Below are 16268 nucleotides of genomic sequence, written 5' to 3' on the forward strand. Positions count from 1 at the left end.
ATGAATTAACCTTATCAGCATGGAATTGAAAATTATATAACATCACCACATGCTTTTTTTCTTTCATTTTTTACAGAGTCAAGCTCATGCATGCACACTCACATGCAAAAAGCAGGCCATACAGAATTGTCCATCAGGCTTTGAACAATTATGTATGGCATTTGCGCATTTCACAAGGACAGATATAATGAACTCATGTATCAACTTCCTCCCACCACCCAGAGTCACTTCCACTCTGTGGATGAAAGTTTTTCAGGGTTGTTTCAGCCCACAGATTGTTTGTGTTTTGGGGGTTTGACTGCTTGTGGTTACTGAGATCATAAAACCTGTGAGAGTCTTAACAGCAACACAACTGTTTAGCCTCTTAGCTCACTTCACCACCCTTTCATTTTTTTTCTTTTTGTCTGCCTCCTCGACGTGGAGGTTCCTCTATAATGGGTTTTACAGCCATTGATGCTACTTTTATAGTTTTATTCTGGATATTAAAAGTTTTTCAGCCATGCCAGCATTGTGTCTCCACTGTTGGTCATGTTGGCTTGTTGGTTTATTTTTGTCATAAACAAATTAGACATTTTCCACCTTTGAAGTCAAGGGGAATCCCTGTTTAAATGTCTAACTTAGTTTAGGCTGTTTTTGACAAAGAATCTTTCCTCTTGTTGTGCATACCTGAAACATTTCAGTTCAGAGGGATCCCCGTCCACACAGCCTCAGTATTATATCAGTGCATAAAGAAATGTTCACTAAAACTAAACGTTTTTTGCATTTTCTTGCTCAGTGTGATCATACTCAGACCAATTTCTGTTGCATCTTTAAAAAGGTTTCTCTCGTGATCAACTGAGATGATAGGGTTGCAGGTGAGAATCCCTCAAACACAGTAGATATGTTTCTTTGGATCTCTTACCTGAAACTGCAGCATTGCTGATATAAAACCTTTCTTTCCAGTCTTGCATTCAACCTACTGTTCCTCGTCCTGCACTGTTTCTCCACCCAAACTTAAAATCAGTTTTCTTATTCTATCCCATCATGTTTTGTTGCTCTGAGTTGCTGTTTTAGTTATAACATTCCACCACCGGTTTGTGGGAGTGTGTCATCCGCTATTAAAGTAAAAAGCCAATCTGTTTGGATACTTTTCATATTCTGTTGATTTGTTGTTAGCCTGTGGTAAGGGTGTGAGACGTGGCAGATATCCGTACAATAAACAGCATCATTCTCACTATGATGTTCAATCTTTCCACCAACACTTCCTCTCCACTTGCTCCTATTTCCTTTTTTTTTCACAGACAGTTTCATTTTCTCTCATTTTTCTAAACTTGTAACTGTTTATCTCTGTCGGTCTCTTTGTATCGTTTGCTGATCAGTCGTTCAGCACAATAAACAGACCCATTTCACTGCTGGTTTGGATAATATGTCCTATTTTCCATTACATACATGGATTCTGAATGTGAGTGTGTGTGTATGTGTGTGTGTGAGAGAGAGCGTGTGTGTGATTTAGCAACGGCAATGGCATGAAAACTGTATTTTTGTTTCTGAAATAGGCATTGGTGCAAACAATCTGAATGTGTATGCACATGTTTAAATATGAATGTAATTGGAAACAGTGAATTTCAGACTTTTAGAAAAGAAAATGAGGGAGAAAAGCTTAGAAAATCCACAGCAAATTATCCCAAATTATCAAGTACAAAACCCCAAAATAACGCTACATCCCTACTTTACATAAAACACAATTTTCGTAAAATCTCGCAGAATAACAAGAATTTACGAGACTTGAGGATAATGTGCTAAACACTGTTTAATGGAATCACCTGCAAATTGCAATTGTTGTTTGTCGAAACTTACAAATATTGCGTTTATATTGCGAAAAAAATGTAACGGAAGCGCAGCTAGTGAGTCTGGATAAAGCAGGCTTTGTGAGTTTAGCCACTCCCACCTCTGCAGGTGCAACACATTCTCCACTCATCACCAATCACCACAAACAAAACTAAGATGGCAGGCCATCACAGTGTCTACGCTATAAGCTTTTTGCTGAAAATTCTCAGTCACAAATAACTTGGCTGTGATGTTTCTGTCTCGTGCCGTTCTGAATTCTTTCAGTCAGACAGCTGATGAAATTGCTGTCTATTCACCTTTCAGTTTGTTTTGTTTTCAACATGAGCGTGTTGCTTTTAAGCAGATGAATGGAGTTTGTTGCTGGCTGGTCGTTGTGTCATTTGCATTTGTGAAGGCACAAGAAAGGAAAAATAAAATGAAGCTTAATGGATACAGACACAAGTAGAGGAAATCTGCCATGGCTTACTGTGATTTCCTGCTCTCACACACACTCGTCTCCTGTTTGGCCACAGTTTTGGCACCGAGTGTTTCCTCACGATATGTCCAAATCTTATATAGTTTTGTTTTGAGTCTGTTGGTTGGAACTTGTGCACAGCTTGTTCACGGTGTAGTGAAGCATGATAGAGAGGGGGGTTTCAGAACTTGACATTTCAATTGCCACAATCCCCCGTATGTGTGCACATACACTCACAAACCATTTGGTTTGAGGCTGATTCGCTGTGACAGCCTAAATATTTGGCTGCATCCTGGCACCAAGGTAAATGCACCCCACAAGAATGTTTTTACAGGGCGGGAGAGAGAGAGAGGCAGAAAAGGGGAGGGTGGTAGGTTCTGGTCAAGATAAAGACAGAGAAGCCCAAAGCAAACAGTATGAATTTACTAAGCAAACCTTAATCAGCATTATTTCATTATTCTATGATATTTCTTGTAACACAGAAGAAATTAAGAATTTTTCACAAGCTCTAAATAATTTTCATGTGCGTTTTAATTCCAGATATCTACAGACAGAAGTCAAATTTATCATACAAATAAATTTGATTCCCAAATTAGGGATAGGATAAATGTTTCTCTGTAACTATTAAATTCTTTGTCATAACTCTTATGAAAAAAAAACAAAATTACAACAAACTCTGGATGTTAAGATGCTTTTGTCAAAGCTTTGTGGATACAGTTTTTGTAGAAATATGTTTTTACACCTGCTGTTTTGGTAGTTATGTATAAAATCTCTAATTTTTGGGGGAAACTTTGCAATGTTAAAGATTCTTATACCCTCAAATTGTAAAACTTGCAGTTTTTTTTCACAAGCCACATTCAACATAAAAGCACATGTAAATGCATCTATCATAGATGCATTTACACCGGAATGAACACATCAGATGTGTCTCCCTTTGTGTCGGGTTCAGTGGGGTTTAATCTTTTGCCCAAAAAGACTTTGCCGTGTGGGGAGGAGAATCTGCTCCTGAGATTTTTTTACCGATTGTGAGTCTTCATCCTGAGCCACAGGACACTTTTCCCCTCTCCCACAACTCTGTTATCTAAACAAAAGATTTAGCAATGATCTCAAAGCATCTGTTTTCAGACTTCAGTTGAAATCTAATTGACACAGAATGCTAAAGCAGAATGCCGGAGCAGTCCTGACCAGACATCAGTATTTGAAATATTTGGCGTTAGAACAAACAGCAAGCAGGACACAGTATACTCTAAGCTCCTTTGTTGGTCAATTTTCTCATCTGGTATTGTTAGCGTTGATTTTTTTGGACCGGTCAGTTGAACTTTAGTATCTGCTTATACAAGTGGTTAATCCAGTACTTCAATTTTATGACAGTTGCAAACTACCCACCATAAGAACATAAAAGTTTTTAAAATTGATATCATACACATGTTTGGAACTAAGAAAAGCAGTATTGTTCATACTGTTTGAAGTCTTTCTTTTCCTGAAACTACCATGAGCTTATTTTTGCACTTTCATATTGTTTGATCTCACAAACTGATGTGGACACGCATCATCACTATTTCTCATATATTAAACAAGCCTTCATTTGCATGCTTTGCATTCTCTGTAGTATGAGATCCACAACCTGCTGGGCACAGAGCATCATGTACTTTTTATCAATAAAAAGAACTCAGTTTAGTTTGCAATGAAACAAACTTCTCAACTCCAAAGGTCTTTAGTAAAGCTGTCTGTGGCGTCTTTAGATAAAATAGCAGCTGAAAATCCACATGCGGAGCTTTTGTCTTCAACTACAGTAATGCCACACCTCCATAATGCAGCCATATTACTGTGCTGCCGATGCAAAACAACAGTCACAGGAGCTGAGTTGTACCCAATGACCCTGATACTGAGCAATCAGAAAAAATAATTGGGACCCTAACCTGATTGTTGAGAATGTATTTGGGGAATCCCTAATGTTTGAGATGTTAAGAAGATTTAATGAACGGTCCACTTGAGATTTTGCAAATATACATTTTCCATTGAAAACTGATTTGTTCAGCCCTTTTTGAAAAAAAAAAGAAACTTTGTGTGCACACAATGACCTCATATGTCTGGCTTTAGGAGAAAGTTCCTGTCAACATTCATCGATTGAAATGTCCACGATCAAAAGGAAAAGGGTTGTCAATTATGTCTAGGCATAGATTTTCGTCATGACAATTTTTGGTCATCATTTAAGGTTGGAGCAGTTATCCTTATGTGGCTTGGTCTCTTCTTTTTTCTTTTTTTTTGTGTTCATTCCCTCCTATTAAGGAAATCATGGACCCATATTTACTTTGTAAAATTACCAAACCAATCTTGAAAGATGCCCTTTCAGTTCTGCAGTGGCTGCTGTATTCCATGACGATTAAACATTAAAACACAAACTCACTTAAACAAGGACAAATGTATACATATACAGACAAATGCACAATGAAGAAAAAGACCTAATCTTGCACAGGTGGATACACACTTACATACATAGGAACACACGCACAAACCCAGCAAGGAGGTCATTAGTGACCCAAGGAATGCAGAGGTCAAATCTTAAAAGACCTGGCTGATAGAGGGGATGTATAGGATCAAAGGAGAGAAAGGGAAAGGGAGGGAGAGGTGGATGGAAGGAGAGGGAGGTAATATATTGGATCAAAGAGGGGAGGAAGGGAGGAATGAAATGATGGGAGGATGAATGTGTGAAGGAAAGCAGAGATGTAGATGAGTGTGGAGGGAAGTATGAGTTACTGTGCTGGAAGGAAGGGATAAAGGAGAGAAAAGGTTAGAGATGGGGAGAAAAAAGGCAGAGGGAAAGGGTGGAGGGATGGAGTGCAGAAACAATACAGATAACTCAGACTGACAGGTGTGTGTATCTGTGTTCAAACGGTAGGTTTTCAGGCTGAAAGTGAAAGCTTGTGTAGTGATGAAAGATTTATATATCTGGGGGAGTGTCTGTGAATCTCTGCTGAACAAAAGAGAGTAGATTTTTTTTAAAGCCGCCGTACACACAAGCTACTGTGGATGTTGGAGGCTTTTTTTTTATAAACGTTAATAAAAAGGAAGGTGGGCAGTCACATTATTTTACACCACAACAATCATATTATTTCATGGGTTACGTGTCAAATCTTCTAATGTATATGTTAAAATAAAACTATAAATATGTTTTTATTATCTATTCCACTATTCCAAATGTTTGAAATTTTTGAACACCGCCATCTGTAAAGTACAAAATCATGTAATAATCAGTTGAGCCTGTCATGTAAGCAGGTCACAGGTTGTTACTTGTCTCACTAATAACATCTTTACCTGGTGACTGGCACAAAATTAGACAATAAGACTCATGCTATTTCAATCAGACCTTGCAGGAGATTTGTGTTGATGTACATATTAGCACAGAGGCTTTTTACACACTCTTTTTAATTAATTTGAGCATAAAAATGGTTTAATAGATATTCTTGGTAAGAGACATAAAGAAGAAGCACAGTAGACAGCTTTGGACTGTCCTATTGCTGACTGCATACAAGCTAAACCGCAACATTGCCCCAATGATTACAATGTAGTACAATGATTATTAATCACGATCATTCATTGTGTCTGGAAAAACATGTATTTTTATTGCACCACTTGTAAACAACCTACCCAGCAACTATGTATATATATGTATATATATATATATATATGTATATATATATATATATACATACATATATGTGTGTATATATATATATATATATATATATATATATATATATATATATATATATGTGTGTGTGTGTGTGTGTATACATACATATATGCTGTGTAACGAAATGCCTTGCCATGCTATCCAATACATCAGTTATAATGGACAACCCTGACAACCAGGATATTCAGCATCACACAGGATTCTATTGTATGTATGAACAAAACAAATGTTTTGAGGTTTACTTGGGTCTAAGGGTGCATTCACATCAGGATAGTCCGCTAGACTCGGTCCGTTTGGGGTTTCATCTCAGTTGTGGTGGGGTGTATCCATTCAGACCAATATTGCATTCACGCTGCAGTTTTGTCAAACGTGCCAAACCTTTCCAATAATATATCCCCATGCCCTCCAAAGGTGCCACTGCACTAATATTTAGCAAAAGAGAGAACAAGATCTGCGTGAAGAAGAAAACTCTGTTGTAAGTTGAACATAGAGCACAAAACTATCGCTCTTTTGGGTTTTTTATGTTTTCTTTTGCAAGTATACTGCCGAAATGCATTGCAACAATGACCACAGTATGAGCAGCAGGCGAGACAAAAGACTCTTAACACGATACCTATGTATTGACCCACAATGCAATGATAGGTCCAATACAGGAAGTGACTTTTTTTTGTAGTCCACTTTTTGTATTTAGTTTGCTTGAAACGTGCCAAGATCTGTGTGTGCAGAGAGACCAACTCCGCTTCTTTGGTCCAAATCAGAATTTGTTTGGCGCATTCACAGTTCCCCAAACAAAGTGGACTTTCCGAGCAAACAGATTTGGATTCAAAGCAAAAAGGCTGATGTGAATGTGCCCAAATATACTTGAGGATGCAGGAAGTGTAACATTGTGCTTCAGAGTCACACTACAACCCTGTAAAGTCTTTAAAGTGTTTCTGGCCCTCTGATGGGGGTTTGTCTTCAGACTTCATTGTTACTCAGAATATACTGTATCTACCTATTTCCATGTGCCCCTCACTTTTCAACGCTCTACTTATGTGAGGTTTAATTGATAACATCAGCACTGTGTTTCAGTGTTTATTTCTTTCTCTCTGTCTCATTGGTTCAACTTTTTACTTTCATACCTACTGCTTTCTGGTAGAAATCATACAGTGCTGTCCTCTCAGTTTCATACGGCTATGTGTGTGTCTGAGTGTTTAAGAAAAAGAAGGAAAGTTAGAGTTGTATTACTGTGATAACATCTCAAAGGCAGGAGAGAAGAGAAGTGCGTTTAGAAGTCTTCATTTGAGCTTGGGAGACAGCCAAGACCCACTGAATTGACTGCAAATGTGTATGTATTTGTGTGTGTGTGTGTGTGTGGGAGAGGACTACCTTTGAAACACTTGTTACAACACATGGTTTTCCACTCACATGCAGACACACTATCAGTCATAAAATGAAGAAAAACACCCACACGGAAAGATAGTTGCAAGCAGACGCACATATGCTCCTCTTTAGAGTCTCATTAAATACAAATTAGAAATTAACTTACTGAAACATGCTTAGAAATAGTGGAAGAATAACCTGAACTAGCCAGAGGCTTTTCTATAAGGGAAGTATTTCTTTGTGTTGCACATTATCTTAAGCATGCTCATTGCAATCAAACTTTTTTATACAACTTACACGGAGTGTTCAGTTATATACTAATAAAATGTGTTTCTAACTTTAATGTTGAGCTTTAATACAATAATCATGTCTTTCAGTGTTCTGGTTTAAATATATAAACGATCGTGATGGCAGACAGGTTTTTCCTTGCCAGAAGAAGTCTTTCTGAAAACTCAGCCAATTCTTGGAGTTTTCCCATGTCAAAGTTTTGGGGTGTGCTCATCAAGAGCAATTCAACAACATGGCAAGCTGAAAGGTCCTGGCAGGATCAGTCCACATACCATCCGTTGTTTTACATGTTTATATTTATGGAAGGATAACAGCTAGGTTGCGACGCTCAAGTACAAAGTGTTTTCTTACTTGCACATAAAAATTGTCAATCACAAAAAACAGACCAGACCATTTCTACACACGGACAAATTTAGGTGTATCCTTTGAACTCTTTGTTAGGATGTTTCCTTTACATGAAGTTTTATAAACCAGCTACCAAAGGGAATAAATGTGAAAACGCCACTATCTCACTTCTGTGTTTACAAATCAAATGCATCTTTCTTGGAACAATGAGGCCTTAGCTTCATTTCTCTTCTTAACCCGCATGTGAAAATTCACCAACAGCTACAGCAATGACAGATTAAAGTGTTGTGTTTGTGCTGCAGCATGAGTCATTGAGCATGAGTACAGCAAAACGTTAAAAAAAAAAAAAAAATCCTCAAACTTTTAGCTTGATTCTCCATTACCTTTGTCTTTGTCATTGCGCAAGTTTATTTTCCATCTACATGCCTTAATCTCTGTTTTTAGTGCATTCATGTGGCAGTGTTAAAGACCTGGTGTATATACTACATTCTCATATTCTTTTCTTTTTTTTTTGTTGATGTTTACATTTCTTTAAACCATTCTGTGTTTAAGGATTTTTTTTTTTTTTTAATGAAGTCTGTTCTCTCTGTGAGGATCCCGTTTCTAATAGAAAGTCATGAAAAACTACACAGACAAATGACTGAAAATTACTGGAATGACATTTTGAATAATTAGTGACTTTTGAAGCTCAAAAGAGCAACTGAAAATCAGTTTTATGTAAAAATTAGGCAACAATTAAGTTCTGGAATGACATTAAGATGTTATTGCACCTATGTTTTACTCGGCCACAATCTTTTGATACTTGTCTGAAAAGAGTGTTCAACAAGAATGTCACTTTTATTTCCTACAAAGCAGAATCCATTGTCATTAGTGTTATCCGCCACGCTCTGAAGTTTGCATTCGTTCTGCATTTTTGCAATTATGTATTCATATTGCAAGTAGTATATTTACAGTATATGTTGCACAGTTGTTGCTAACTTAATGGAGACGATGGCCTGATTTCTATGTACCTTAGCCTGGGTTTACTCGAAGTGTAGCGCATTTATCCCTCAGCCACAAAATTTCCCACCAGATTTAAAGTTGGAATGGAACTATTAACCACCCAAATGATGATTTTCACAAAGCACCCTTGTTGATTCTCTGCAGAGCTCGTTCTTAACAGTTTTTGTAGATCATCCCTCGAGGATAAGTTCACATGAATATGCATATTTTAAGAATGTTCAAGTTCCAATTCCTTTGTTTCCAAATATGTATGAAAGAAAATGGAAACTACATCCACACAACACTGTTAACAAAATCACAAAAGTCTGTTCTCATGAAATGCTAAATGAAAATGCACAGACACAGTGCGCCTACAGTTTTATTGACAGGAATGACAGCTGGTTTCTAAACCTTAGTGTACGGCAGAAGCAGTCCAACAGTGATGTTTTTTATAATAACAGATTTTTTCATCTTTCTTGTGCAAAAAAAACAACAAAAACAAAAACAAAAAAAACAAGTTGGCCCAAAAGCTTAAGTATCAACCAGGTCTGCTCTCAAAACCAGATAACTGTGATTACATATTTTGCTTTCATAGTGTTTTTTATGTAGTGATGTGGTAGTAAATGTATGTAGTAGTGAATACTGTAGCACATTTGGACACTTTGTTTCTTCATATGGTCATTTTGTAACCAACCATACATTTATGTGTGACCATGAGGAAAGTTGTCCCATTACTATCATGTCCAGACACATTACCATATAAACAAAGGGGTGTGTTTGTGAAATCAAACCAAGAAGACAGCCTGCCAGAAACTCATCTTTTCAGAAACGTTACAGTTTAAGTTAGAGAAAATCTGCACCCTGGAAATCGTTTTCCAAATAATTTAGTTTCATTGCCCAAAAAAATGTGTTTGTATGTGGACAAAAGGGCACAAACACACAGAAAAATATGCTGTTAGTTGTGTTTGTGTGTGCACAGCTTAAGCCAACACACTCTGGAGTGCGAGCTTTTTAAACCGAGCCACCGAACACTTCAAATCTCCACATGTGGGAATCTGAGTGTGATGATGTTTGCGCTAGATGCACACTCCCACCCCACTCCATTTCAACAAGAGCGAACATTTCCATGACAAAGGACAATTATTGACTTTCATTGGCTCCGCTTGCTTTGATATCAGCCAGGGGTGTGTCTGTGTGTCTCTGTGTGTGTGCAGGAGGGGGCGGGTTAGGGGATGGCAGTAGAGGCGAAGAAGAAATAGGGGGGACTGATGAAAGGGACCGAGTGGGAAAATGCACCCACTGACCCACAGTGCACTAAGAGAAGAGGAGGATCACAGCAGAAAGAAAGATTCATTTGTCAGGGTTTTAATGTTTTTTGTTTTCATTGCTGCCACTTTTTCTTTCTTGTAAAAATTCTCACTTTCTTGTTTGCGTGTCTTGCTGTTTCTCTCTTTCTTTTGCCTTTTTCTTTACTTATTTTTTTATCTGCTTATATATGACTGTCCTCCCCCTCACCCTTACCCCTTCTCCTGCCTCCTCCTCCTCCCTTCACTACCATAATTTAAGGGGCTGAAAGGCATGGCGAGTGGAGAAAGCAGAGACGAGAGCTAAGAAAAAGGGGAGACCTTGCAGATGAGGGCCTTCCTTCACGGACATGGCACAGATGTGAGAGTGTTTTTTGTGAAATGAGATGGGGAGGGGCGACGATAGGCTAATTTGCGGGGTATAAAGACGAGGTCCTTTTCATATGCAGAGCGCCACTTTGATGCGCGGCCGATGAAAGCTGGAGGGAGCGCAGTAGAGAGAAGAAGAGAGGGTGATGGAGGGGTTCTTTGTCCCCTGACAAGAAGGCATCTGCTCTCAGCTGCCCTCCTCTCCTCTGCTACTCCGAGGCTTCCACAATGGGATGGCGGAGAGGGAAAAATGTCATCAGAGCACCTTAGAAAACAGAAAACTAAAAGTTGGGGGATAAATGGCCACTTGTGTTGACATACACGTTTGAGTATCAAAACAGAATTCATTTCCATGTACATATTCACACAGATGTACTGTTCACAGACACACGCAGACATGCTATAGAGACCGTTCCACAGCTGACAAAACGCATCTTCACTTCGGGTGATTTCGCTGACAAACTTTCCTCTTTCATGGAAATTAAAGATCAGTGTCTCACACGGTGAAAGTTGTGCACATGGATGTACGTGTGTGTGCTGTGGAGACATCACAGGGAGGCCGTGCACCGAGGTTAGTGGCAGTGCTCTCTGTGTGTGCGTCTGCCTCTGTCTGACTGTGTGTGGACTGTATAACTTTCAGAGCATGTGTATGTGTATTTGCATGGTGTGTGTTCATCATTGCGGTGCAGATCGCAGGCGGCGAGCACACCAGGACTCTGTCACCAAACACTGGCGGATTTAACGCTCACAAAATAGCTGAATCTCTGCAGCAAAACTGAGAAGGTTTTGGGTGGAAAAACTCAAACTATCTCATATGGTGTTTAGCTCATTTAGTAAATCGTCATGATTTTGAATCATTAAATCTGTTGTCTCTTTAAATCTTTTGGTATTACAGTGTTGGTTAGGGTGTGTTAGTGTTGGTATCGCTTTAGTTTCTGTGTTTCTTTAGGTTTCAAGAAGACAAATCATGATGAAAGTTATTGTAGAGCTGTTAGTAAAATACAGGAGTAACTGTAAGCTGGGCAAAACAGATTGAGAGTCACTTCATGCATACATGTTAGAGCCGTACCTGCATTGTTATTGCAAATTTAAATAAGGCCACGTCTCTGCATAAGTGATACAATAAAAAAGTATTTAGATGTTGCTGAAGAATTTTTCCTATATGCAAATCTCATTGGTTTCTTAATCCTTGCAAGAAATTTCTATTATAGGAATTAGCACTTTATGACTTTATGAGGTATTAGGGCTGTGTGTCACCACACATTTTGATCAATTGATTTCTTTTAACCCAGCTCTATTGAATGTGTGTCCAGACCATGTGGTTTGGCATTGCTTTGGCAATAACAACTGTCAGAAAAGTTTCTCTCTGATTATTTATGTCACGCCGTAGACAATGCAAATTGCTCCAGATGATTCAGTTTGTTTTGCAGTTTTGAGACTGTAGTTCCTCCATTTTTCTAGGTTTACATGTCTTTTTGGTCTATTTGTTTTGTTATCATTTGCTATAGTTTCTCATTTGTCAATTACTCAAACTAAGTACCACCAGAGTATTGAGGGCAGTATAGCTTACATGTAACCAGTGGAAGGAACACAGAAGAAGAATAAGTTGTTATGTAATTATTGGCCAGACAACTGCCTCTTTTTATATCTTTTTCTGAAAACACAAAGCTCTCGTGTGGATTTATCGCCTAACAACCAACATGTACGGGTAATATGTGGGCAGTGACATTTGACAACATTTGAAACAGGCATACCTATTTACTTACATGAAGTGACTATAATTGATCCTTAATCTTGTGGAAAGGCCTGAAATTTTGTTATTTGGATTCTGTGATTGTACTAATAAACAATGTTTTAGAAAGCAGACAAAATTTAGATTTTCATCAAAGAGACGAATTAACTTATCGTTTATTGTCTCACTCTAGGTTATCTTTGCCCTGAACCAGACATTATTACAACAAGAGTCTTTAAGAGCAGGAAGCCTGCAGGTCCCTTACACCACTGAAGACCTTATCAGGCACTACAACTGTGGAGATCTAAACTCCGTCATCTTCAATCATGACACTTCCCAGGTCTGTCAACATCTTATCTTATCTTATCTTATCTTGATTATCTTGATTTTGTTCAACAAAAATAAAAACGACATCTTCTCTCTTTCTTTTTACACATGTGTGGCCCAACTGAACCACTTCCTGTACAACTGCAGGTCCCTAACTTCAACAATGTGACGTTGCCACCCAGTGAGCAGGTGACTGCCCAGGAGATAGACAGCTACTTCAGACAGGAGCTCATTTACAAGAGGAATGAGAGGATGGGCAAGAGGGTCATAGCCTTGCTTGAGGAACACCCTGACAAGAGCTTCTTCTTTGCCTTTGGAGCAGGTTGGTGTTTTGATTAACATGACATATACGAGGAAATCAAGAAAAGTCATTTGTAGGAAATTGATGTTGCATGTTTCATGCGTATGATGATAAGTCAAATTATTGGTCTTTAGAAGATGCTCTTTTAAACCAAACTTTATCAAAGTAATAAACAGATCATATAAAGATGTCAGTGTAATACTTTAAAATCATGTGTAACCATGCTAAAATGGTAATTGCATGCACAGATTACCTGATGAACAACTTGAGTAAAATCAGGGAAGATAAAGAGAACAGGCGACAGCGTAGATTTCACAAAGTTGCTTCCTCACTTTCAAAGCACATTACCCTCATTCTTCCTATTTCACGCTATATACTCAAGGCAGGGAACCTTTGTTGTGATTGTTTTGTGTGGCCTTTGGCTGTCCAATCCAAGCATCGATCACACCTAATAAAGCAGACAAGGCTACTTCATTATCGCTCATTCCAGTAGATTTTTAGACCAGAATTACAAATGTCCCTGCTATAACATTGAAATTTATTTCCACAGAGATCATCTCTTGATAAATTTTAGAATAGGTTTAGTGAAGTTGGGTAAGATCAAAACATTGCTGCTTCTAAACGTAACGCATTATATCCCATAAAGTTACTTGCTGTGTAAGTCAATAAAGCATGCATGTTTTCATGTTTCCAAAAGTGGAATTTTATGTGAAGTTTGAGGATATGGTTAGTGAAAACTTTGTTGTGGGAATTGGGTTTGGCAATACTTGGCTTGTTGATTGTGGAATAATATAGAAAGAGGCAGAGAAGGAAAATATGAAAAGACTGCCAAAAAAAAAAAAAAAGGTACATCAGTGACTTTCCAGCTTTGCTGACCAGCAAATCAAATCATTCATGCTGACAGGCCTGATGCTGATTCAACATGTTGAAACAATTTAAAAATAAATGTTGACAAGATCTGAAAGTGCAGACTTTGCATTCCACACTAAAAAGACAAGAGAGCCTCACCAGGGTTATGTGAATTACATGTATCGAGGGAGGCGTCCGTAACTTACCTGCAGTAGACAGAGCTTAGCACGTCATCAGTGTAAAGTTTAACAAAGAAAGGGCTGGCTTGTTTGTCATCTTTTAAAATTTGCATTCATACACATGAGCTGTAAAACCAAGTAAATATCTTTAAAACTAAGAACAGATTTTTTTACAGGTTGCATCAGCCAAGCTCTGTATTGCACAAAGAAAACAAAAAGGCTAGCTGTTTTGTGGCTATAGCACCAATGTATTAGTTATTCTTCGTTCATGTGTTGAGAAGCTGTGCTTCTTCATAACTGAACCAGAACTCTTGACAGCTAAAAGGCACACATTTAATCTAATGGAAATAGTTTCACAATTTGACACTGTACTGTAGGCTACTTGCATCTTGCTAGCTGAGCTACTCTACATGCTAGCATAGCTATACCATTAAATGCCTTTGATCACAAAGCGCAAATACCAAGTTAAAATTTGCATTAATATTTTCATTAATATTATCAGAAAAATATTCATATTACACCTTTTATCATTTATACAGCCACGAAAAAAGAGAAGCGTTAAAATTTAGTGAGTGAAGCTACCAAAGTATACGATTCTGTATCTGTACTTTTAAAGTCATTCAATGTTCAGTCACAGTTTTCTTTGTGAAGACAGATAAGATTTTTTTTAAATTCATCTCTCATGTCAGATTTAGCCAGAAACAGTTCTCTTAAAAGCTTTTGTTGCTTATTTCCAGGTAGAAAAGCAAAGTTTTTAGCTGGATCGTTAGCAACCTTCACAGTCTGTTGGTCTCTGAGCTGACAGGAAACAGCTGAGGAAAAGCAGGCACACACACACACACACACACACACACACACACACACACACACACATTCACACACACTCAGGCCCTAACAAGGAGTACATTTCACAGCATGTCCCAAAGGAGGTGCCTTTACAAGGGCTTGGTTTCTAAAGGTGTGTGCTTCCGTGTACATTTGTGTGTGTGCATGTGTGTGTGTGTATGTGCTGGTGGGTGAAAGTGATACGGCCAATCAGCCCAGAAGCACTAGTCCTAGACACACAGAGGGCAGGTTAGGTCGACTTGTACAAGGAATGGGATGGGCCACATTAGGGTGCATGTGCACACACACACACATATACACACAAGCCCACAGCCAGAAGCCATTCCCAAAACCAACCTGGGTAAAATGTGTCCTTAATTATCCCTGGAAGGGTCATAGGACACACACACATTCACACACCCGCTCTATACAATGGGGCCCATTATGTCAGCATACTCTCTTCCCTGTTGCCATCAGCTGTGAGACTTATCAGTGACCATCTCATGTCCCTTTAAATCACCACAGTGGGACATCTCTCCAGATTAAAAGTTCAATTCCATTTAGTGAACTGTCAGCGTGACATCCTGCAGTAACCAGACCCTGGGAAAGAACTAGATTTATCACCCCTTTAAATAAAAGGTACAAGCTTTAGATGATCTGCGATTAGCTTAAATGCATCGAGTCTGGACTCAAAATTTGAGAGGAATTAGGGTTGTGTTGTTTGAAGGAGCAGAGGCATATTAAGCATATTTCTCTTCCTGTGTGATGATCCCATCAGCCTGCAAGGGTAAGGCTGCACATTCTTGACTGATGCAATGTGCAAAAATGCTGTGGGTTCTCATTCTTGCGCCTTTGGTAAACGTTATTGCCATAAAAAGTTAACAAAACTGTTTATACATTATAATTTACTTCCTGTCAAGTTGCCTGGTTAGATACTAACCAGGCTGTGCATACTGACCAGAAAATGAAGTAATAAATGTTTTTGGGTTTATTGCTTATTTATGTTTATGGAAGCTGACCAAATTGCTTCGACTATTCAACCACTGCTATGATAATTGATGCTTTTGCCTTATGTATTTTTGTTATATGCTATTACCACAAAATTCCTGTACAGTTCATGATATGAGAAGTATGATTGCAGCATTATTTAATTAGGTGTCTAGGTGTTTGACCATTTGGCCAAATTGTAGTGTTTTCACAACTCATGGTTGTAAAATGGCAGCGTTATCGCTATATATTATTAGAATCAGGACACAGGAATATAAAAATGTCTAAGCCTTGACCATAAAGATTTACAGCTTCTTTGTTTATGCTCACAACGTTATTATTTATTTGATCTTATTTTACTGTTTTTGCTCTCTTTTTTTCGTTTTACACCTACTTCAATATATTGGTTGCTTTGTTGTATTTGCCTTTTACATGATGCCTCAC

General features: G+C 38.3%; 1 protein-coding gene across 1 annotated transcript in view; it reads left to right on the forward strand.

The window, feature by feature from the left end:
* trabd2a (TraB domain containing 2A) overlaps window positions 1-16268 on the forward strand; it is a gene marked incomplete at its 5' end in the record, with an annotated part of 61448 nt that overhangs the window by 17309 nt on the left and 27871 nt on the right. Inside the window, 2 exons of the mRNA XM_079257152.1 lie at window positions 12550-12696; window positions 12831-13005. Of these exons, the coding sequence (XP_079113278.1) occupies window positions 12550-12696; window positions 12831-13005 (322 nt within the window). The remainder of the gene's footprint in view (window positions 1-12549; window positions 12697-12830; window positions 13006-16268) is intronic.

The sequence above is a fragment of the Telmatherina bonti genome (genome assembly GCF_933228915.1).
Source record: "Telmatherina bonti genome assembly, chromosome: 17".
In the NCBI taxonomy this organism is placed as follows: domain Eukaryota; kingdom Metazoa; phylum Chordata; class Actinopteri; order Atheriniformes; family Telmatherinidae; genus Telmatherina; species Telmatherina bonti.